The sequence below is a fragment of the Gigantopelta aegis genome, chromosome 10 (assembly GCF_016097555.1).
Source record: "Gigantopelta aegis isolate Gae_Host chromosome 10, Gae_host_genome, whole genome shotgun sequence".
In the NCBI taxonomy this organism is placed as follows: Eukaryota; Metazoa; Mollusca; class Gastropoda; order Neomphalida; family Peltospiridae; genus Gigantopelta; species Gigantopelta aegis.
Window position 1 is genome coordinate 47,790,144 of NC_054708.1, and position 24,876 is coordinate 47,815,019.

The following is a 24,876-nucleotide window of genomic DNA, read 5'->3' on the forward strand; positions in this document are numbered from 1 at the left end:
ATTTCGCATTCATTTCCGTAACTAAATGGGTGGATAACTCTAGTCTGATGCCAATTAACGCTACCAGTTCTACCATTGATGAAAAATGTTGTTTCATCTGGCCAGCAAAGTCTTAAACTAGTGCGCCTGGACCAACTACTATTGTGCTTTAAAACATGTGCGGGGCCCTACTCAAAATACTTGTAAAATGACATTCTTTGCGCAGAACTAGGGTTATAATCAGGAGGCCAATATGAAAAACAAATTAATTCTGATAAACCAAAATGTTAAAAAACGACAACCATGTGGAAATGGTTATTTGCACCTTACTGATTAAAATAAAATCGGTTGGCATTTTGAGAAATGTCACTTATTGGTCACAAGGTCACAACAAGGTCAAGATGACCCCTTTGTATGCTACTATTAAAATAAAAGTATATTAACCCTAATTATTTGTTAAAAGACACGCTTATTTTGTTACAAAATATCACCTATACAGGCACGGCGGAAGCAACTAGACATTGGAGGGGGTGGGGCGCTTCCCATTATGTCGAGAACTTAAAACTCCATTTGTTTTCCGATTTACTTTAAGGGTTATTTATCCATGGTGTGTATGTTGATTGAAACGCTGCGTGTATCAGTTTAAGCCACACGTGTTACTATTTTCGTCTATGTGATTTGATTTTGTGATGTACACCTTGCTGTCCTGTCAGTGGTAAAATGCAAGTTGCCTTGCTACTAGTATTCGTTAGGAGTAGCGTATGTGGAGGCAGAACGTTTCTTATCACTGTTGGATGCTGTATAACTGGCAAAAAAACAGTCAACAATCGTTCATGTAAAATGTGTCTTTTACAAATAGCCCACATAGAGTGCTCAGACTGTTTGAATATAAGCACGAAAATAAATGTAGAATAATGTATGTGAACAAGAGACCCATGGGCCTAACCAATCACCTGAGTAAACTGTGGAACCTCCACCAACTCATACAGAGTGCACGGCACCCATTTTCAAGGAGGGGGATGACCAAATTCATTATTTTGTTTCTCCATGGGCCATTGACGATTACCACCAAATTTACTTGGAAATGTTTTTGTAATAAATAAGAAATTACAACTCCACAAGCACAAACAGGGGACCCAAATAATTCACAACTTTGGTATACTATCTAATGAACTTTACATATATGAAGACTATTCGGGTATAACATTTCTAGAAGTAATGAAGATTTTTGAAATCTTGAAGGTCAAATGACCAAATCACAAATCTGTTTCTTCACATGCCAACGTTCCCCAAAAGTCGAAGAAGTAACCGTTTAAATGCATTTCTCTATGTAAAGTTCACCCACTCTCCAACAACAAACAGGTGACGAAACATTAATGATATTAACAAATCAAATAAATCATCTACAGACATTTAAATGTGTATGAAGCTTATTCGGTTATAGCGTTTTTGGAAGTAGAGATTAAAAAACAAATTGACTTAGTTTTCTCGTTTTAGGCCCCACCTACAATGAGCCAATAAGTCCCGACTATCGATAATAATCGTGCAAGTGTCTCCTTAGCATTGAATCCTGGTGAGAAAAATAACTGATACAAAATGACCGGCCTCGGTGGCACAGTGGTTATGTCATCGAACTGCAGGCTGGTTAGGTACAGGGTTCGCATCACAGTACCGGCTCCAACCCAGAGCGAGTTCTTAAGAACACAATGGGTAAGGCCACTACACTCTCTTCTCTCTCACTAGCCACTAACCAACTAACAACTAACCCACTGTCCTGGACAGACAGCCCAGATAGCTGAGGTGTGTGCCCAGGACAACGTGCTTGAACCGTAATTGGATATAAGGATGAAAATAAGTTGAAATGAACGATACAAAATTAGCTGATCTAGTTTATTATAGTTTTTATAACAAGCAATGCACCACATACTGAAAGCAATGTACAGATCTAGAGCTAAATTTCAGCAAAAGGCAAAAACAAATAAATTAGTACAATGGCACATTGAAAAAATATCAATGAATAATTCGGTGTGATCCAATGCATTACATAATTTCCTAAACATAATCTCTAGAAATAAAAAGGAAACGCGGACGGATAAGTAAAATCCATTTATGTCTGTACGTCGACATAAAACAAGAAGTCATAATGTATCTCGTTAAAAATAAATCTAAAATCTAAAAACAATGTTATATAACAAGAATAACATATTTATATTTAATTGTTCTTTAATACACATTTTAAAATTCCAATTTTAAAACCTTACTCAAGTGTTTCCAAAATTATATACCATGAGAACAAGATCATTATTGATCGTTCTAATCACAGCAAGCCTATATGTAGTCAACATGTCACGTCTTTCAGACTCGGCTACTATCTCCACCCCACCCCGCCACCAGCCTCGCCTTCTTAGACACACGAATTAGATCAAAACAGAATATGTGTTCACGGCGGACTTACGTAAAACAACTTGCTCGTATCAGTAAACAAACCTTACACCGTAATCTTATTAATAGCTTAGCTCCATTAAGATTATCATACCCAATATAACTAAACATATATATTTAAAAAAATTAAATCACACCTGACTTAAAATTCTTCTATAAATACAAAATTACTAAATCATCTAAATATTTTTTTAAAACTGAACCTTAATGAAGTAAAAACAAAGCCATGGCAGGTACTTGACTTACTTGCTCGCCCATGTGCACTTAAGGTTCAGGCACGCCCGTCCTGTGCACAGCAGGCTATCTGGCAATGCCAGTTGCCCTGCACAGGACACAAAGAACCACAAATAAACTGTTTATTTGATACACTTGCACAGTGATTATCCCTAACTGAATTAAATTGCATTATAAGTGTGGTTGATATAAACCAGTGAAGTTATAATTAGTTTTGTAAAAACGCTCCAGTTATCTTGTTTGAAACGTACCAGCAGCGATTTCTTCTCCAACACACGTGTCATTTCTGAAACGGTCACGTGGCTAGCAAAATGATTTATCTTACACAACACATAGGCGTCGGAAACTGACAGCTAGTAATAATTCTGACAGTCTTAGAGAGAAAACCCGCTACATTTTTCTATCAGTAACAAGGGATATTTTATATATAATATACCATCCCACAGGAAGGACAGCACATACCACGGCCTTTGATATACCAGTCAACGTGCACTGGCTGGAACGAGAAATAGCCCAATGGGCCCACCGACAGGGATCGATCCTAGACCGACCGCCCGAGCATCAGGCGAGAGCTTTACCACTGGGCTACGTCTCGCCCCATCGAAATTGACAGCGACGCGGAATGGGAGTGGGGGTGGAGATCTATATATTGATTTTCAACGAGGAAATACATGATTATCATCCGTCCCCCACTGTCCCCCGCCCCTACTTGGGACGCTAAACAACACATGAATGTATTCTTAGCATCGATAACATCGATGGATGAGGACGTAGCCCAGTGGTAAAGCGCTCGCCTGATGCATGGTTGGTCTGGGATCGATCCCCGTCGGTGCGCTCACTGGGCTATTTCTCGTTCCAGCCAGAGCACCACGACTGGTCTTTCAAAGGCCGTGCTATGTGCTATTCTGTCTGTGGGGTGGTGCATATTATAAAAGATCCCTTGCTACTAACGGAAAACATTTAGCGGGTTTCCTCTCTAACACTATATATCAAAATTGCCAAACGTGTGACATTCAATAGCCGATGCCTGATAAATCAATGTGCTCTATTAACAGTCGAAGTCCGTATTTAGAAAGGTTTCGTTATCCAGTCTGAGCGAGTCTGTCGTATTAACAAGGTGCCATGAAGATTCAACACAAGTGTCATTTAAAGTTTGTTTTGTTTAACAACAACACTAGAGCCCATTGATTTATTTATCATCGGCAGTTGAATTTTTTAAACATTAAATTGGTAATTCTGACATAGTCTAAGAGAGGAAACTCGCAACATTTTTCCATTAATAGCAGGGGATATTTTATATGCATCGTCCCAGTCAGGATAGCACATACCACGGCCGTTGATATACCAGTCGTGGTGCATTGGCTGGAACGAGAAATAGTCCAATGAGCCACCGACAGGGATCAATTCTAGACCGACCGTGCATCAGGCGAGCGCTTTACCACTGGGCTATGTCTAGCCCCTGATACCAATAGTTCTAGCCCCTGATACCAATAGTTCTAGCTCCTGATACCAATAGTTCTAGCTCCTGATACCAATAGTTCTAGCTCCTGATACCAATAGTTCTAGCTCCTGATACCAATAGTTCTAGCTCCTGATACCAATAGTTCTAGCTCCTGATACCAATAGTTCTAGCCCCTGATACCAATAGTTCTAGCTCCTGATACCAATAGTTCTAGCCCCTGATACCAACAGTACATTCATCTTGCGTCACTTCTTTATTATTTCATTTTAACTTATTTTCGTGCTTATATCCAATTAAGGTTCAAGCACGCTGTCCTGGGCACACACCTCAGCTATCTGGGCTGTCTGTCCAGGACAGTGGGTTAGTTGTTCTACACCTACCCATTAAGCCCTTAAGAACTCGCTCTGGATTGGAGCCGGTACCGGGCTGCGAACCCTGTACCTATCAGGCTGTAGTCTGATGGCTGAACCACTGCGCCACCAAGGCCGGTTGCGTCACTTCTGAGTTAACTGCGACTGTTGAGCCTCTGCAGCTAATAACTAGCACTGTATACCAAATCATAACAATAAAATGTTAACACATTCAAAGTCCAGAGGAGGGGCCAATTACAACAAAAACGTCATTAATACATAATCATTATAAACGTAATTGTTAGATTGTACATACCTCTAATATTACACAACACTACAGAATTAAAGCAGTATAATGTATCATGATACGATAGATCGAAATCGGAAAATGACATATTTATCAAAATTTAAAGAACAAGAAGAAGAAGAATTTTTTTTTATCAAAATTAAAAAAAAAAGACTTGCGTGTATCTAAATTAAACTTTAAGCAAAAACAACCCACCCATATATAAATTTATCAAAATTGAAAAAAAAAAAAAAAAAAAAAAACATCTTATATTTTTTCAAATTTAGAAGAAAAAAGATTCTTTAATATACATGTATTTATCAAAATAAAATAACACATATAGTTATATACATTATCATAATGCCACTTACTGCAATTTCTTGTTAGTATTTTGTAGCAAACAGCTATAAACTTTGCATATGTAACAAAACGACAATAAATAAATAATATATATACATATATATACACACGTCTAACATCTAATACATGTATCAAAACAAATAGAAATATTACCATCAAATATAGTTTATAACTTTATGTACAGAAACGTATTAAAAGACTAATGCTAAAATAATGTGTAAATGTTGAAGAAATACTTTATTTCATTAGTCTCCGAGTTCGTTTCGTTATATTAATTAATTATATAATAGAAGAATTTTATTTATTTAACTCTCGATTATTTAACTCTCAAATGGAAGAATGTTTAAACCAAAATATGATTTTTAAAACATCTATGAAAGCAAATTATAATATGCATTTGTACTACATAAGCATACATGTATATGTATTTTAAAAAATATATTTGATGGGGCTTCTTAAAGCGATAACTGACGTTTAACCATTTCAGCAGACAAATTAATATGGTGAGGGTGGTTTATTATTATTATTATTATTAAAAAATCTTTAAAAATAAATGCAGACATACCTGACATTTATAAAATTGGCTTTTGTGGCCTTAACTTGTTTTTGATATAAAAAAAAATTCTTCTAGACATTAATGGATATTGCACACAAAAAACCGAACACAAAATTAATACAAGAATGTGTGATAACAGGTGGGATGTAGTGATTCACAATATAATAATGAATAACAAAGAAAACAATAAGAAAAAAGAAGAATTAAAAAGGCACTCGATAACAGTGTTCACCTCCAACTCAAACCATTATTAGATGCAGTAAAATATAATAGTTTACTAGCATGATTTGTTTTGATTTCAATTTTCTAAATTTTGACAAGACAATTTAACACCGAGTTCTTGAATCAGTGTATCGACTAGATAAAAACTACACTAAAATGTGTGTATTATTTGAGGGGGGGGGGGGGGGGGAGAGAGGCAGAAACATATACGAGAGACCTGTACCCTTTACTTCTACCTCAAGGCACGATCAACAGGAACAGGAATGGTCTACTTTTGTAAAAATCCCGTCTTTGAATAGCAATTCCATGCATTAAACTATAAAAAATATATTATAAACGAAACTATCATCCAGTAATATCACTACCCATCTATATGCATTTCAAAATGTTTCAGGCGTATTGGTCCAGTCTTTACTCGCAGAAGGTCTAAATTCAAGAAGGGCACGTTCTAATTTCAATTTTGCATACGAGGTGTCAAAATGTATATATACTGAACATCTTCAAAACACTAGGGCCGAATGTACGACCCCCGTCTTTCTTAAACGCATGTGTTTAAGCATTGTAAATGTATGTATACACGTAGTTACACGCGAGTAAGACATAAAAAGGCTTTGTAAATTCGGCCCTGTTTGAATAAGGCATCCGAACAATAAGAGTCTAAGATTATCGTACATGTTTAATACATGGGACTGATTGTGTTGAAGAGCACTGCGTGTTTATCCACCCAGTCGAGGAACTGCGGCGAGTGCTTCATAACGACCTTGAGCAACGTCACGCAGTCGTCCTCGGCGTTATGTGATGCAGGCGGAAGCTGACCGTAACATCGTCGGTAGATCTCCTGCAGCTTGAACGACAGTCGCGTGGGGAACGTCTTCGCGGGACTCGACTCCGTCGTCGTCGTCGACGCCTTCGACGTCGTGGGCGACGTCCGTCTGTTGTGGACGACCTCCTCGCTCTTCTGCTGGTTCTCGTTCCTCATCTGGGCGCTCGTCGTGGGCGAGATGTTGATGAAGGGCGAGTACTTGGTCACGGGGAGAGGAGGAATCGTACTCATGTCCGGATTCGAGGTGCTATTGTCTGAACTGGGGGTCGTTGTGTCGCACTTTGGTTCTTTAATCAACGCCGTCTCGGGTCGACGAACGATCCCATCTCGCTGTTCTGAACTACTCTGAGGACGATCATTAACAACATCACTTGTGGACTGCACCTCCGCTTTGTATGAAACATGTTCACGAAACGTGCTACTGTTTTCTACACACTCCACAGCGAAGTCAATGTCGGCTTCAAAATCCACTTTATGACGTAGGTTATCTTTGGAATCGCTTGGCATAGGTTTCTCACTACTTTTATCAAAAGAACTTTGATCTCGATGGACAACTGCTTTTTGACATTCTGTTGACCGCTGCGTTACACCACCATCTTGTGATGGTGTTCCAACAACAGCTGCTGTTTGACCAACAATTGGACTTGTAGTACCGGGTGAACTATCTGGTGTTGGCAAATTGACAGGGAATGTACAGTCGTGATGAGTGCTAGTAACCAAGTCGCGAGATTCACAACGTTTAGAAACATATACACAACTTGAGCCCATCGTTTTATTTGTGTCAATATGATCCTGGTCTTCCATTAAGTTACTACAGTCTACAGAATGATTTACATCATCAGTGAAAGTCAGTTTCTTTACAACGGACGTGCCTTGTTTTATAGGAATTCTGTTGCTAATGGGTTCTTTAGCAGAATGTCTTTCTGCCACACCGGTCTCAGCATCTGCATGTTTTGGCAATGTGGTATTATCGCCGTCTCTGGAATTGCGTGATTCCACCTCCTCCACCGACTCGAAGTCCAACCGTCTGGTGGCCGCCTCTTTGTTTACATCCGAGTACAAAATATCCTGCATGCTGGGATTTTTTCTCGGTTTTTTGGCACCAACAGGCAGGACATCACTGATGGCTGTTCTCTTTGACGGCGTCTGCTCGGAGTCTTGTCTCATATTAGCGGCATCCCTTGCCATTTCGGCAGCAATCTTTCCTGATGTCATCTCTCGAAAGCACTCCAAGGAGTCCGCACATAGTAGACGTCCCGGTAGCGACTCGTTGGCTTGCTTCAACTCTGAACGAAGCAATGGGTAGTCGAAATGGTTTCCGTTGTGAGCTATAAGGCACACGGGAGACGGAAGACGTTCTAAAAACGACGTCACCATCTTAGCCATTTCTGAAGTGAAGGGTGTTTGGCTTGCCAAATGATCGTTGAACATACCTGAAAAAATTCAAAATGCAAAAGGTCATAAAACAACATAGTAATGGGTGTGAAATACTCAAAGTTACAGTCCCCATAACTGTTTATATAATTCATTAATAATAACAAATACAATTTACCTTGGACATTGTCTACACGGCAAAAAGGAAGGGATGATGAAATGTGTCAGATTGTACAGTGACTGCTAGATCAGATAGGTTCTATCATTCTTGGCACAGTTTTAGTTAAGCATAAATTTGTATTCACAAAGTCTCCACGTCATAACTATAAGACATGACAGTATTTGAGTAGAAACAAATACCTGTACTTTAATTTACCATATATTTTAACGATTTTAGTATTTTACTTTTGTTTATTTAACTAACAAGTTTGTTTATTAATAATACTCGCTTTAAGCAGACATGCAAAAATAACAGTCCTCAAAGAACGTTAAAGTTTGTTCTGTTTAATGACATCGCTAGAGCACATTGATCTATTAATCATTTTCATTTCACTTCATTTCGTGCTTTATCCAATTAAGGTTCAAGCATGGTATGGGCTGTCTGACCAGGACAGTGGGCTAGTTGTTAATTGTTAGTGGTTAGTGAGAGAGAAGGTGTAGTGGCCTTACACCTACCCACTGAGTCGTTAAAACTCGCTCTGGGTGGGAGCCGGTACCGGGCTGCTAACCATGTACCTACCAGCCTTATGTTCGATGGCTTAACCACAACGCCACCGAGGTCGGTACCTATTAATCATCAGCTGTTGGATGTCAAATATTTGGTAGTTTGACATTTAGTCTCAGAGAGGAAACCCGCTAATTTCTTTCATTATTGGCAAGGGATCTTTTATATGCACCATCCCACAGACGTCCTCAAAGAACATCATACTAAGCATTTTTCCAGATTACAAACACCAGAAGAGTCAAGATTACACAGCCTAGACTGTAGGCTAGACACGAGTTTAGATGTTCACTAACCTGACTTAATTCGTAAGATTCAATTTATTTAAAATACTAGACATAATCCATGCTTAATACGGGAAAGTTTAGACTGAATGTGGTGCCCTTACACTGATCTCCCCCATCCTCACCCCCCCAAAAAAAAAAAAAAATTAATAATAATAACAATAACAACAACAACAAAAACAAAACAAAAACACCGCCGTATTGATAGCCATCCCTCATATACACGGCCCCCATGTATATTGCTACTTCTATGTTAAGTGACAAAGATATATATATATATATATATATATATATATATATATATATATATATATATATGCCCACCCCCAACAATTTCATAATTTGTGCCATGTTGTTGCTGTTGATTTCAGCGTCGTGTTAAATAGTATATTCCATTTATCAAAAAACCCAAAAACAAATAAAAACAAAACAACTTACTAAAATTAAAATTTACGGTCGTTTTAAAATCCAGCTAACTTATTAAATGTCACCTCACAGTTTTACAAATATATATATATCTTACATTATCTAACAAATATGATTATTGTAAACTAATTCAGTGTACGTTTAACTGCAATTTGTATAAATACTGCATGTTCATTTCCCGCGATCGCGATCTGCATGCGCGCTCTGGACCATAGGTACAAAATTAACAAAGACAAAGGAAATAACCGAAACTGCAGTTGGGGGGGGGGGGGGGGGGGGTGTTACGATAGAAATTACTGATTGCCAACTTAACTGTACTTTTAAAAAATGCTTCACCTATCGTTTATTTAGTTCAATAGTACAGTTGATTCTGTCAATGGGCATCTTCTTTGATCGGCCTTGAAGCTTGCAATTGATTGCTCGGCACGAACCGGCCTCGGTGGCGCAGTGGTTAAGCCATCGGACTACAGGCTGGTAGGTACAGGGTTCGCAGACCGGTACCGGCTCCAACCCAGAGCGAGTTCTTAAGGGCTCAATGGGTAGGTGTAAGGCCACTACACCCTCTTCTCTCTCACTAACCACTAACCAACTAACAACTAATCCACTGTCCTGGACAGACAGCCCAGATAGCTGAGGTGTGTGCCCATGACAGCGTGCTTGAACCTTAATTGGATATAAGCACGAAAATAAGTTGAAATGAATGCTCGGCACGGGAATCCCGTTACGCATAAGCGCCTTCCTGACGGATTAGCGCTCACAGTAGATGTAAAATTACCAAACACCAATCTGGTCCATTGTTAGGTATTTAGGAAGTGTTTTACCTGTCATAGTGATTAGGTGTGCTTGATATACTGGTACACAAGTTGTTTGCAACAGGTAGTGTGTGTGTGTGTGTGTGTGTGTGTGTGTGCGTGCGTGTGCGTGTGTGTGTGTGTGTGTGTGGTGGGGAGGGGGGCGTTCTGATGCCGGTGGTTAGGTTTCTTTGGGGCCATAGGGCGTAGGCGGTTTGGCCTGAGGATTAGTGAAAGTTCCGGCCTCCCATCCCCCCCCCCCCCCCCCCCCCCCCCCTCCTCACACCAATGCCCGAATTACGATTGGTAATCATTTTTAATTAATAATAAATTTAATATAACTTTTCTGTGGGCTGGGCCTACCCCCTTACCCTTCCTCCTTACCTCTGGGGACTAAATAATTCTATTATATAGGTAAATTATATATTTTTATACTTCCCCATCTAAAATTGCGTCAAATTAAATTTTTATTATTAGTATAGAATAGGGTTATATATGTATTAAGGACGCAGTCAAAAATTATGAATGTTGGCATCTTTTTATTTATTATTTTGGCATTAAATTTCTAAATTGTTATAGTAGTTAGGTTTTTCCTGCCCCGAGTCAGACCACCGATCTTATCGGAGGCCGGACTTGGGGTAGGCGTGTTCGAAACTATAGAGGTATATGAGCATGTTAAAACCGTATCTAAGTCTAAGTCTAAGCAACAGGTAGTCGGCTGCCCCGCTCGTACTTGTGATAATTTATTGTAATCATAATATTTATATATATATATATATATATATATATATGTTTTTTCCTTCTCATTGTTTTAAATGGATGCTAGTTGGGGCGGTTATGTTTAAAGTTAGGTGACAGTCACAGCCCCAATCACATAGTTTTACGTGGGCTCATGATATGGTTAATATGGAAATGATATCATTAATCAATCTCCAATTTCTAACATTTACATTATGATTATGAATTATTATGGTGGAGTCCACCAGACCTTCGTTTTTGACGGGCGCGAGCGCCATCACGCCCGTGTACCCCGTCAACTCAATTTGACGGGCGCGAAATAACGCGCCCCTAAATTGAACAAATCACGCTTGTGTTGTTTGTTTTTTTAACCCCGCCATTTTAATTGTTTATTGAATCCAATCCACAACGCCACAAATCTTTCCATTCTCTTCACAATTTGTGAACTTCCTAGAATACTTTTTACATATTGAAACACGATTGGTTGGTTATCTTTACACTGAGCCAATCAGCTAGGAGTTCACTTCTTATTAAGTTCTCGTCGGTTTTGTTTGTTTAATTTCGTACAATGCACGTAATGATCGCGAAATTTATTTATACTGTCGTCGTTTTGATCACGTACAGGAAAAATAATAGGCGCGTTGTCCAATATATATATATATATATATATATATATATATATATATATATATATATATAATGTTTACTGTATAATGTATAATGTTTATACATGTTGATATCATAGTAAACGCGTATACAAACAAAAACGTAATTTAGTAAAGTAGGTTTTGTTTTCGTTAATAACATAGCGATGTACTCGTAGACATTTCTACTTTCTGTTTCACGATACTGCCACGTGATTTAAAGCAAAGGACATTGCCCTTGGTAGAGTCAGATTTCTAGTACATGTGATCGGTTGACGGGACCCTGAAACAAACATACACCGATTTAATTTCAAGTCAGTAATTCCAATTTGGGTGGTTATGTTGGGGTTTTTTTGGTTTTTTTTATGGGTTGTTATGATTAGAGTTAGTAGTATAATAAATGACGTGTTACCTACAGTACATCGATAATTAAAGTTAATCCTGTTTCTAAAAATTTATATTTATAAAAATTGTAGTAAGATATATTTGGGTAGAAAACAATAGATGTTGACATTATCTCTGTTATGACATTATTATTATCATTTTTAAGTAGAGACTTTGAAGGTACATGACGTATATTATGATATCATGATAAATGTGATAACCCTGTGCCATGTGGTTGTTACACTTTTAATTTCTTTTTAGTTTAAATGATTTACAAATAGGCCTACTGACATTATTTTTGTGAGTGTTTAAACTTTTATTAGATATTTTACAGTTAGAATTCTTAATAACAATACCATAGTTGTTACAATGCCAATTCACATTCAGTTCACAGGTTTGTGTCCATGGAGAAATCATATCATTCTGCGATGAAGATTAAAATTATTGTACTTGTTTTAAATAAAACAGAATAAACACAAACAAATCAGTTTCAATTCTTTATTCATAAATAGTCAACAGATTATCATGATTCAGAATTTTAATGCAACATAATATGCATATACTATATAAAAGATCGATAAATGTTGTGTTCGTGGTATTTCTTTTTCTTGTGAAAGACTGCAATGGCCCATTCCTTCATCTTTGAGAACAACTATCATATTAGTTAAATTAAGATATTTATTTTGAAAACACAAAACATTAACTCTTAAGATATTTAATTTAGAAATCATTACTCCTCAAACTTAATCATATTCATGGGTGCAATTCCTCTCGGTCTCTTACCTCTAATTCTGATTATTTTGAGTAGTGCGATTTTCCTCTCCTCTGCATTTTGAGGAGTGTCATTTCTACTCCCCTCGTAAGCATTTTGAGGAGTGCGATTTTTAGCACTCCTGGGTTTTTCAAAAACGAAGGTCTGGTGGATGGGAGGGCCTAGGGAAATGAATTTAAAATGGGGCGGACCTTCCCTTCTACTCTTCTCCGACATAAATACCAGATTAACCAGACATACGTTATTGTCAATATTCTACTTTTTATGTAATCATCTGTAGAAACCTTTTTTTAACCCTTTGCTTAAACCCTTTTAACTTCTTTGTAAATAAAATTTATTTAACCATCAATTAAGTATTTTAGCTAATAATCTGTATAAACGTTTTTAACTTTTATTAATTTTTTGGGTTTTTTTTAAACACTCCCCCACCCCTCTCGTTCCGAGTACAGTGTCTGGCTCTAGTCAGAAATTGTGCTCGAAACGAGCGCGCTTGAACATTAAATTGATACAAGCATGTTAATTCCCGACATCTGACCTGACAGTCATTTGTGGGCATACATACATACATATCGATAATTGTTTTTCTAAAGCACTTCAAATCAAGGCGTAGCGGCAATTGATTTAAGCCGCTACCACGCCGTCAAAGCGCTTACTTTACGGACCAAGGCTATCGGGCCGCTACACCTAACGGCCCTGGGGGAACCCCTGATATATATAAAATCATCTTCTTTTTTTACCACTATCCCAAAGGAATAGTGAATTTCAAAAAACACTATTCCGTCTTAAAATGTACTATCCATTCAATTATTAATGTACCACTAGTTTTTCTGACTGTGCTACGTCGCCCTGTACAACATTGCGTAACGAACAATTGTTTATATACCAGTCTATGCATTACTGCGTACTAGCTGGAATTACAAACAAACTCACTCCAAACATTAGTCTCGATCAAAAAGACGTTTATTTTGTACCGGTAAGTGCATGAGAAAAGTCTTAGTAGCGCGAGGATTTGTTCTGCAGAAAAATGTAGCAGAAGAAAAAGCGTAAGCGGAATAGTCGCAGGTGATTTTCGGTATTCCGTGCTTTATTTTCACTTTCATGACGGAATGTTGGAAGAATTGTTTTACTATTCCGTTTCGAAATTTACTATTTGCGGAGTAGCGATATATATTTCTGTGGATTAGGTCGTGTTTTGTATACTCTTCAAAAGAAGAAACGCAAAACCACATTGTCGTAACATTTGGAGAATTCATTTATTTATTGAATGGTGAGTCCGATAATTACCAAATGTTGCAGGATTGTTCACAATTCACTCTAGTCCATTGTGAGTAAGTGATAGGACACACCACCAAGGTCAAGGTCATCTGGAGTCAATACCGGGTGTGGCCTCCGCGTGTGTTGACAACTGCCTGGCACCGCCTGCCCATTGAAGCAACCAGAGTACGGATGACGTCCCGGGGGATGGTGGCCGACTCGGCCTGCAAGGCTGCTGCCAGCTCGGGCTGGGTCTGGGGCTGTGGTTGTCGCTGTCGGAGGCGTCGGTCCAACTCGTCCCATAGATTCTCAATTGGGTTCAAATCCGGTGATATCGATGGCCAAGGAAGGACATTAATGTTGTTGTTCTGTAGGAAAGCCGTTGTGAGACGTGCTGTGTGAGGCCTGGCGTTGTCATGTTGGAACACTGCGTCGGCGTTGGCCATAACTGGAACGATGTGTGGCCGGAGGATCTGGTCAATGTAGCCCTGTGCATTCAGGTTGCCCTGCACGTGGACCAGGTCAGTTCTGCCAGTGTGTGAGATGGCTGCCCACACCATGACACTACCCCCGCCGAATCTGTCCACTTCCTGCACGCAGTTTGCCGCATAACGTTCACCACGACGCCTATACACGCGACATCTTCCATCATGACGTCGGAGCAGAAATCGGGACTCGTCACTGAACCACACCTGTCTCCATCGCAGTTGAGGCCATTGTCGATGAATCTGGCACCACTGCAGTCGGAGTCGACGGTGTTGTGGTCTTAAGATGACACCTCGAACTGGACGTCTGGCACGAATTCCTACCTCGCGTAGGCGGTTCCGTACGGTCTGGTCGGATATCCTGCGCAAACCTGGTATTGCTGCAGCTGTGGAGGTGGCAGTAGTCAATCGTTCCCGAAGGTGGCGTACCCGGATGTAGCGGTCCTGCCCGGGGGTAGTGACCCGTGGTCGACCGGATCTAGGGAGGTCACGTGTTGATCCATGTTGCTGGTAATGGTCCCACAGTCTGGAGATGGTGCTTGGGGACACATGGAATGCCCTGGCAACGGCCGTTCTGGATTCGCCTGCGTCTAGTCGGCCGATGGCATTGTTTCTCTGCGGTTCACTGAGACGTGGCATGTCCTGGATTGTCAACTGTCGGCCAGATACAGAGGCCAGGCAAGCGAACACCCTGCACTTTTATACTGTCGGTGTTCATGTTGCACGTGCAGACAACGCACGTGCAGTGGTGACATGGTTTGCACGTGGCTGCGTTTTTGCGAATATTCACATTTTGGAACTTTATTGTACAGTAGCTGCGTTTTATCGAATGTAACCGTGGGAATGTGTTTGGGACATGCAATGACCTTATATTCACAAAGCATGAACCGGTAGGAAACATAAAATCGGAGTTATAACCCATTTGTACCCTTTTGCGTTTCTTTTTTTTGAAGAGTATATATTAAAATTTGTTTTATTACCGTAGTAACACTTTTATTTAAATAGACTGCGGCTGCCCTAAGTGAGCCATTGCCTCCAATAACAATGCATTTTTAACAACAAATTACAATTTCATTTAGAATACCAATGTCTGTATATTCAATGTGTTTCTGATGGTCCTAATGTCTGTAGTATTACTAGTAATTAACCTCTCAATAATTATTAATTTCGAGTGTTCAAAAAATTAAAATAATTCTACTATGAAATAAAATGAAGGTTGAGCATGTACAGACATTAGTACACTAAACACTGAAAACAAAAATATGTATTTAATATGTTATTTTAATTGTTAAAAAGGCACTGTTAGTCCATAACACCTTAACAATGGCAGCAAACTCAGCATGTAAGTAATTATGTTGTGTTGTGTTATGTATGTATGTATACATATGTGTGTGTTTGTTTGTCTGTGTGTGTCTGTGTATGTGTGTGTGCGTGTGTGTCCGACTGTTTGTGTGTGTGTGTGTGTGGATGTATTGATGTATGAATATCTATATATTGTATGTATGTCGAGGTTGACTATTACAAAAATAGATATTAACGCACTGGCACAGGGGATAATTAAATGCTTTCTGGCCTCACAAATTGTCCCATGCCGTTGCTGGGACTCGAACCTATGGCACACTTGCCACGATACATTCTGAGCTGTATGTATGTATGTATATATATATATATATACTCGCGGAAAATAGTTCATGTGCACCAAATAATTGCATATAGAATAATTTACTTGAAATCTGGTTCTAAAAACTTTCAGTATATGAACGTGTAACCACTCCCTTCGATATTCCAGTGGTGTCCTGTCAATTGCACTAGCTATTCATGCTGTGTGATCACAAGTTTCATTACTAGCATTCTTGGTCATGTGCTCCTGTTTGACGTCATTTTTCTTATCATTGGACTCTAAAACTATTCTATGGATTCTCATCACTCAAAAAAATATTTTTCTTGGGGGTCTAATCGTCATCAGTGTGATGCCACGCCTCCAAGAAAATGAACGTCTAAGAACGATGGGTATGATTGAGGATAGAATGGCACAAACATTGTTGCTAGTAATTTTGGTGTTCATTAGAAAACTAAGCAGTGTCTGCGGAGATGTTCTCGACAGTTTAGGGGATACTAGGGATCTTCCATATTTAGGGAGTCGACGCGTGATGTCAAGTTAACAAATCGTCAATATCAAGCGGGTACACATATGGAATCATTTGGAAATTCCAAGTTTAACATCCCAATACATATTTGAGTTAAGGCCAATCAGTGGAAGAAATATGCACAACCAATTAGGTAATGACAAAGTACGACCACAACCGTAGATCAATACGTTGTTCTGTTACATCATGACTGACGATGCACCAAGCATTGTGTAGACCGTACATCAGGTTCAGAAGGCAGGAGAGGATCACATCTATGTGAAACACAATATTTTTAAATTTTAAAAATATAAGTCTCACTGACATTTTAAAGATGCACAGCAACTTTTTTTCGTGAGTATATATAGATATATATATATATATATATATATGTACGTATGTGTGTGTATATGTATGTGTGTCTGTGTGTATGTATGTGTGTGTGTGTGTGTGTGTGTGTGTGTGTGTGTGTGTATGTATGTATACTAGTATGTTAGTATACATACATGTGTATGTATGTACATATGTAGGTATCTGCCTCTTTCTGTCTCTCGTTATCCATCTATCTATCTTTCTCTCTCTGTGATCCCTGGGCCCAGTGGTAAAATGGTAGTATGCGATCAACGTTTATCTTGATGAACTAGTAAAGCGCCCACTTGATACATGGTCGGTCTGGGATCGATCCCTGTCTGGGATGCTGCATATAAAGGATCCCATGCTATTAATGGAAAATGTAGCGGGTTTCGTCTCTAAGATTACCAAATGTTTGAAATCCAACAGCCGATGATTAATAAATTAATGTGCTCTGGTGGTGTCGTTAAACAAAACAAACTTAATAACCGTAGGCGTATGTGCGCGTTTATAAGATTATCTACGGTAATGTTTTGAACATATCTAACTATTTTAATTACCTGTTATCATGCTTGCTGACGGCGTGATAACTTGCTGGGGATTCAGGCACACCGTTAGCTTGTTCGCTACTCTCGGTTGCCCACAACTTGGTTGCAGTTCTTCTCTCTGAATTGCCAAAAGACAGAATTCCGTAATTTTCGGCTGGTGACCCGCATCTTGCAGTCCGGTTGTTTCCGTGTCAAAAAACACGTACGTTTCGACTCTGTTACAACATGTATCGACTTCACGGTGCACAAAACTCAAATCCAAGGCAGTCTGGTCACAGTTGTCAGTTTTTGATAATTCCAAAGATGAATGTCCACTGTTTTTAAAATCCGTATTATCTGTGTCAACACGGTGGCGTGTCCTACTTTCATCACAAGCCATGCTGTTTTCCGCTGATGAAAATGTTAATTTTTTAAAACAGCGCACTACAGGGTACTAACCAAACTACTGAGCACAGTCAGTAAAACACGCTAAAGTGAACCTTTCTAACTGCAGCAAAATCATTTTCTTCAAACCTCTTGTGCATGCTAACACATGACATTTTTACAAACTTGCTTGGGCATGTCTATTTCTTCAGGAAGTAAACAGCTGACGTCAGTGGCGATTTATAAATAGATTCCGACCACGATTTGTCATCATTCGGCATCCAACGGGACTTTTCGATGATTACGATGGTAAATTTATATCACATCAGGCTACTTCGAAAGTGGAGCTAATTTTAATTAGATTGGGGTGTGTGCAGCCCTCGCCCCTGTAGGACTTGAATTAATAGAGTAGTGTGTGTGTGTGTGTGTGTGTGTGTGTAAATTGTGTATTTTATAAATTTAAAGGGACATTCCTGAGTTTGCTGCACTTTTTAAGATGTTATCGATTAACACAGACTTTTTAACGATTGTAATTACATACCAAATATATTTTTCTGCATAAAATATTAGTGGCCGTATATTAAATATTTTTCTGATTTGTTAAATTTCATTTTATTTCCTTTTTTTTGTTTCCCGTACTTATTTGAAGACAAAATCTATTTGGGCTTCTTACAAATATTAAGACGACCAGAAACACATTGAATATACAGACACTGATATTCTAAACAAGAAAATATATTTAATATGTAAGTTTAATCGTAGAAATATTTTTCTGGGCACACCTCAGCTATTGGGGCTGTCTGTCCAGGACAGTGGGTTACTTGTTAATTGTTAGTGAGAGAGAAAAGGGTGTAATGGCCTTACACCTACCCATTGAGTCGTTAAAACTCGCTCTGGGTAGGAGCGGGTAACGGCTGCGAACCATACACCTACCAGCCTTATGTCCGATGGCTTAACCACGACGCCACCGAGGCCGGTTCGTAGTATGTAGTGTCCTGTCTGTGAGACCCTTTGCTCTAGTAGTGTGTCCGACTCTCGGTCATTATTTACCCTTCATAACAGTCTATTTGGACCCACAGGGGTGCATGTAATAACAAACAAACAAAAACCCACCACCTACCCTAGCTACCTATATTTTTCTTGGAAACACGCAACTTTTCTAGACCTAAATCTCGTGTGCTCCAATGCAGTAAAACATTATTTCAATTGAAAAAAAAAAGAGCAAAATATTTCATTGAAACATTAAATATTCCTCTACAAAACACAATAAAATGACGAATTTTAAACAATTCAAGTCTTCAAATGTCAGATGAAAATGTAACTTCAGTAATGGTGAGGCTGAGGGCAGAAACTGTTTTAATATATACTCTTCAAAAAAAGAAACGCAAAAGGGTACAAATGGGTTATAACTCGGATTTTATGTTTCCTACCGGTTCATGCTTTTGAATATAAGGTCATTGCATGTCCCAAACACATTCCCACGGTTACATTCGATAAAACGCAGCTACTGTACAATAAAGTTCCAAAATGTGAATATTCGCAAAAACGCAGCCACGTGCAAACCATGTCACCACTGCACGTGCGTTGTCTGCACGTGCAACATGAACACCGACAGTATAAAAGTGCAGGGTGTTCGCTTGCCTGGCCTCTGTATCTGGCCGACAGTTGCCAATCCAGGACATGCCACGTCTCAGTGAACCGCAGAGAAACAATGCCATCGGCCGACTAGACGCAGGCGAATCCAGAACGGCCGTTGCCAGGGCATTCCATGTGTCCCCAAGCACCATCTCCAGACTGTGGGACCGTTACCAGCAACATGGATCAACACGTGACCTCCCTAGATCCGGTCGACCACGGGTCACTACCCCCGGGCAGGACCGCTACATCCGGGTACGCCACCTTCGGGAACGATTGACTACTGCCACCTCCACAGCCGCAGCAATACCAGGTTTGCGCAGGATATCCGACCAGACCGTACGGAACCGCCTACGTGAGGTAGGAATTCGTGCCAGACGTCCAGTTCGAGGTGTCATCTTAACACCACAACACCGTCGACTCCGACTGCAGTGGTGCCAGATTCATCAACAATGGCCTCAACTGCGATGGAGACAGGTGTGGTTCAGTGACGAGTCCCGATTTCTGCTCCGACGTCATGATGGAAGATGTCGCGTGTATAGGCGTCGTGGTGAACGTTATGCGGCAAACTGCGTGCAGGAAGTGGACAGATTCGGCGGGGGTAGTGTCATGGTGTGGGCAGCCATCTCACACACTGGCAGAACTGACCTGGTCCACGTGCAGGGCAACCTGAATGCACAGGGCTACATTGACCAGATCCTCCGGCCACACATCGTTCCAGTTATGGCCAACGCCAACGCAGTGTTCCAACATGACAACGCCAGGCCTCACACAGCACGTCTCACAACGGCTTTCCTACAGAACAACAACATTAATGTCCTTCCTTGGCCATCGATATCACCGGATTTGAACCCAATTGAGAATCTATGGGACGAGTTGGACCGACGCCTCCGACAGCGACAACCACAGCCCCAGACCCTGCCCGAGCTGGCAGCAGCCTTGCAGGCCGAGTGGGCCACCATCCCCCGGGACGTCATCCGTACTCTGGTTGCTTCAATGGGCAGGCGGTGCCAGGCAGTTGTCAACACACGCGGAGGCCACACCCGGTATTGACTCCAGATGACCTTGACCTTGGTGGTGTGTCCTATCACTTACTCACAATGGACTAGAGTGAATTGTGAACAATCCTGCAACATTTGGTAATTATCGGACTCACCATTCAATAATTAAATCAATTCTCCAAATGTTACGACAATGTGGGTTTTGCGTTTCTTCTTTTATGAAGTGTATGTAGTTAAAAAAAAAAGGTGTGATGGGGGGGGGGCATGGTCAGCATGGAGGGATAGGGAGGGTGCTCGATATAAGCACCCCCTCGAATTACGAATTCTGTTCATTAGAGTACAATAAACGTGTTTATTGTTAGTGGGGACATGTACTATCGTGGTCGGCTTCGTGTTTCATGAGAAGATTACCATAGTATAAGGTATGTTAATGTACGTTTGAATTCTGTGGGTGCACTTTGTAAATGTAGCACCCCCTCTCTGAATATTGTTGTGTTCTTTTCGAAATGATAAAAAATAATCCTGCATTCGCTATTTTCATTTACAAATGAATGAATGAATGAATGAATGAATAAATAAATAATCTCTTATGCCAACGTCTATGGATATATGTTTTGGTGTTACGAATCGACCCGTCAATCAAGGCAGTTAAATTTGTTTAATATCACGTGAAAAATTCAGCGTGGTCTAATCGAGTAAATCCCTAGTTGGATTAAGTGCACGCTATCTGAATCGACATAAACAAAGAAACACCTTTAAATTGATTTTAAACCAGGGTTTTTGTTTTTTGTGTGTTTTTTTGTGTTTTTTTTTATTTAATTTTTTTTTTGGGGGGTGGGGGGTGGGGTGGTGGTGGTGGATATGAAAGAAATAGCTAAAATACTATATTCGTGTCCGTTAGGTGCCATTTATCTCACAACTCGCTATCGCTAGTTAGATAAGTTTTGAAAGATAAAAGATGAATAATGAATGTTTAACGACACTCGAGCACAAAAATAAATCGCCTATTGGGTGTCAAACAATTGTAAATTTATATTGTAAGATAAGTGATATTTAACGACCATTCATGTTGTATCCTCTGTTTTTTTCTTGGGTTGAAATTGCCATATCTATACCCCACAACGGTGATAGACTATATTATTATATAACATTTAGTGAAATATCTTAAAATATCAGTGAAATAAAAGAGTTATCAGTCACTCAGTGACGATAACACATTTTAGAGTGAAAAGTTCACTATTTCACTCTAAAATGTGTAATCGTCACTGTAGAAAGTGTTATCTTCTCTGTAAGAAAGACGGAAGTATTTTGCAACTGGCATTTTAAAAATAAAGGTAAATTGCCAAAAGTTATATAATAAATATAACATTTCATGTGTTTTTGTCAAATATGATTTATATCTCATCTCGTGAAGTTTGCAATCATATCACACTCGTCGCGCAAAAGCACATGACATATCCTCTGTTTAGTATTTAATATAGTAAATACGGTACATGATAATTTACCAGTCTAGCAAAATGCTGATATATCACGTGATTGCCATTACGTCAATCTGGCTCCCCCTTCGTATTACTGTTATTTCATGGACTGTTAATAATGATTTAATAAACCATGATTAAAATGTATACTTAAATACGGATATAAATATTATTACTGTGTATGTGTTTCCACATGCTGTGCATTTTTAAACTGAAGACATTCAAAAAGAAATTTTTTTAAAGTTTATCGGCGGATCACGCTATTCTTCCATTTTGAGTCATCAATCCAAGGTCGGATGGTGGAACTGGTTTGCCAATTAATTTAGAGGGTTTCGTCTACAATTGGTGAGTATTGTGTATTGCAATAATACATATGATGTTGAATGAATCGCATGGTGTTAACAATCTGTATTATGTGTGCGTTCAATTTCTGAACAAAGGCTTTTTATTTAGTGTTTAAACGGTTAAATATGCACGGAATGCATCACACCCATCCTTCAAGTTACAAGGCTCCCAAATGTGTCGGCCACCGGTTGATTTTTATAGTTTCTTCAGATTCGATAATATACATTACAGGTCTGTAGATCTGGAAGCTAAGTTTGTATGTCCCGAAAAATAAGGCTGATTGTTTAGCTTAAGAATCTACATTATAATTTTTAACAAAACATAAAACTAATTTATGAAGAACAGGTTCGAATCTTCATTACCGTAGTATCTCATTAACAATTATGCTATTTTGACTGTTTGAAGTGCCACTTTTACTGTTTATGCCATTTTTACGATTAGTATTGTGCATATATTGGAAAGAGTCATCATTTATAATAATATTGATGAAAACAGGACATGGACACAAAATATTGTATCATCACACAGTAGCCAAGTGGTTAAGCATAGGCCCAACACCTGATTGGTAGTCAAACTACGGTCGACGATAGTCACTTTTCGGACCCATGTTTTGGCATCGTACACGATAAATATAGCATATCTCACCGTAATTTTACTTGAAATCCATATTTCGTAAAAGGTACAATGTTTTAATCACAAGATTTTCTTCAAACACATTCAGATGCATTAGTAATGTTCAAACAAGACAATTTCAATAGCAATTTTGTATTGGAATTTTTCCAGCATTCTTAAAACGGAAACGTCATATACCCAGTTTATGGTTGTTGTAAGGAGATGAAAAGTGACGTCATTGGAATACTGACGTCATTCAACTTCAGAATTAGCTGTATTATTACGATGCTTCGCCACATTAAAATAAAAACTAGTCTATTAGCTTTGACCCCTGTTAAATTTCTATAACGGCAGACAATGCTTTTTACAGGTCGGTATTTTTTTATATTTCATAATCCTGGACAAAATATTAATTTTAAGTTTTAAACGATAAAGAAATAAAAAGTACCTTTTGTCAAATATATCATATAAAAACAGGGATCTCATTGGCCCCTCGAAAAGTGTCTTTTGAAGCATGGAACTTGGACAGGACTCTTAGTTTTTTAGTTTTAACTTAAAATCCTATTATGGTACTCCCCAAATTTCACAAGAAAGCTGAAATGACCCCCAATGGAGCAAGTTCAGTGAGAACCCTGAAAATAATTACTGTTGGATATGTTTTATTTGTGTACAAAGCCAAAACTATGGTCTGAAAAGTGACCGTCGTCGACCGTAGGATCGATCCCCATTGGTGGGCCCATTGGGCGGTTTCTCATTCCAGCCAGTGCATCACGAATGTGCCATCCTATGTTGTGTTTGATGGTGCATATAAAAGATCCCTTGCTACTAATGTAGAGGGGATGATTTTCCGCGATCACGGAAAAACGGACGGAATCCCTGAATTTAGTAACTGAAACGGAATTTGTAATTTTTTAAAAATAACCTTCAAAAGTTGTATTTCTGGTTCAAGCACCATAATAAATATTTTTAGTAGTTTAAAGATTCAATATTGATAATATACGCAGTGTTTTGGTATGCGAACTTTCATGGAGTGTACTGTATGCCTAAATATTTTCAGAACCGTTAATTCTTGGAAGTTACGCTTAATTGCCGTAAGCTTGCAACAAAGCATGTGACTGTTTACCCGTGTCACTTTACATAGTGAAATTTAACTTGAAATATAAAAATAAACATTTACTAATACAATTTTACAATGTTGATTATATAATAAGATTTCTAGTACGTTTTTTTTTTTTAAAGTTTGTTTCAAAAATTATTTTTACAGGTATTTAAAAAAATAGCAATAGCAAACCAGCTCAGAGCTGGAACAATATAACAAATGTATATAGTTTGTAACAATAAAACATGACACTAATTGAACACAAAAACGGAATTTGCAAAAATCTGAAACGGAATGTGGCAAAATCTGAAACGGAAAATCAACCCCTCTACTAATGGAAAAATGTAGCGGATTACTATTATTACAGGCCTTAGGATTTCAAATTTCATGGGAAACACTTTTTTAGTTCCGTACCTTGTGATCGTGGGAACCCATCAGAAACTGTTTTTAGATTCCGTGAAAACGAGTCATTAGAACCCATTTGTAATACCATTGATTTAAATTATTATTATCGCAAAAATCCGTGCAGAGACACGTGTTTTCAAACTCAATATAAAGTTGATTTTTGACAGCTAAATAAAAGTAATAGTTAGGTCTATTCGATTGCCACCTTCAGTACTCAAGCACATGCGTGACATCAATTTTTGTCAACCTCAATGATAGTAGTCAAAAGGTTAAATATTTTCCACAAAATTATATTTGAATTTAAATACTATTTCTTGACCAATATA

General features: G+C 38.8%; 2 protein-coding genes across 4 annotated transcripts in view; one reads left to right on the top strand and one right to left on the bottom strand.

The window, feature by feature from the left end:
• Nucleotides 1–4,481: 4,481 nt before the first annotated feature.
• On the bottom strand, nucleotides 4,482–18,176 carry LOC121384721. The gene is made up of 2 exons (XM_041515241.1): nucleotides 17,625–18,176; nucleotides 4,482–8,147 (listed from the first exon to the last, which is right to left on the bottom strand). Exons 1-2 carry the CDS (start codon nucleotides 17,989–17,991, stop codon nucleotides 6,568–6,570), a joined length of 1,947 nt encoding a protein of 648 aa, XP_041371175.1. The 5' UTR covers nucleotides 17,992–18,176; the 3' UTR covers nucleotides 4,482–6,567.
• A 4,122-nt stretch (nucleotides 18,177–22,298) lies between these two features.
• LOC121383336 (spectrin alpha chain-like) overlaps nucleotides 22,299–24,876 on the top strand; it is a 62,991-nt gene continuing 60,413 nt past the window's right edge. For 2 of the 3 annotated variants that reach the window (XM_041513299.1, XM_041513300.1), the window contains exon 1: nucleotides 22,300–22,434. The gene's annotated coding sequence lies outside the window, so the exon portion shown is untranslated. Of the gene's footprint in view, nucleotides 22,435–24,876 lie in introns of all 3 variants that reach the window. The other variant, XM_041513301.1, reaches the window with a different exon arrangement.

Coding starts and splice junctions, on each gene's coding strand:
- LOC121384721 (XM_041515241.1), bottom strand. CDS start 17,991: ATGGCTTGTGATGAAAGTAGGACACGCCACCGTGTTGACACAGATAAT. Junction 8,148..17,624: donor GTCAGCAAGCATGATAACAG/GTAATTAAAATA, acceptor GAATTTTTTCAG/GTATGTTCAACGATCATTTG.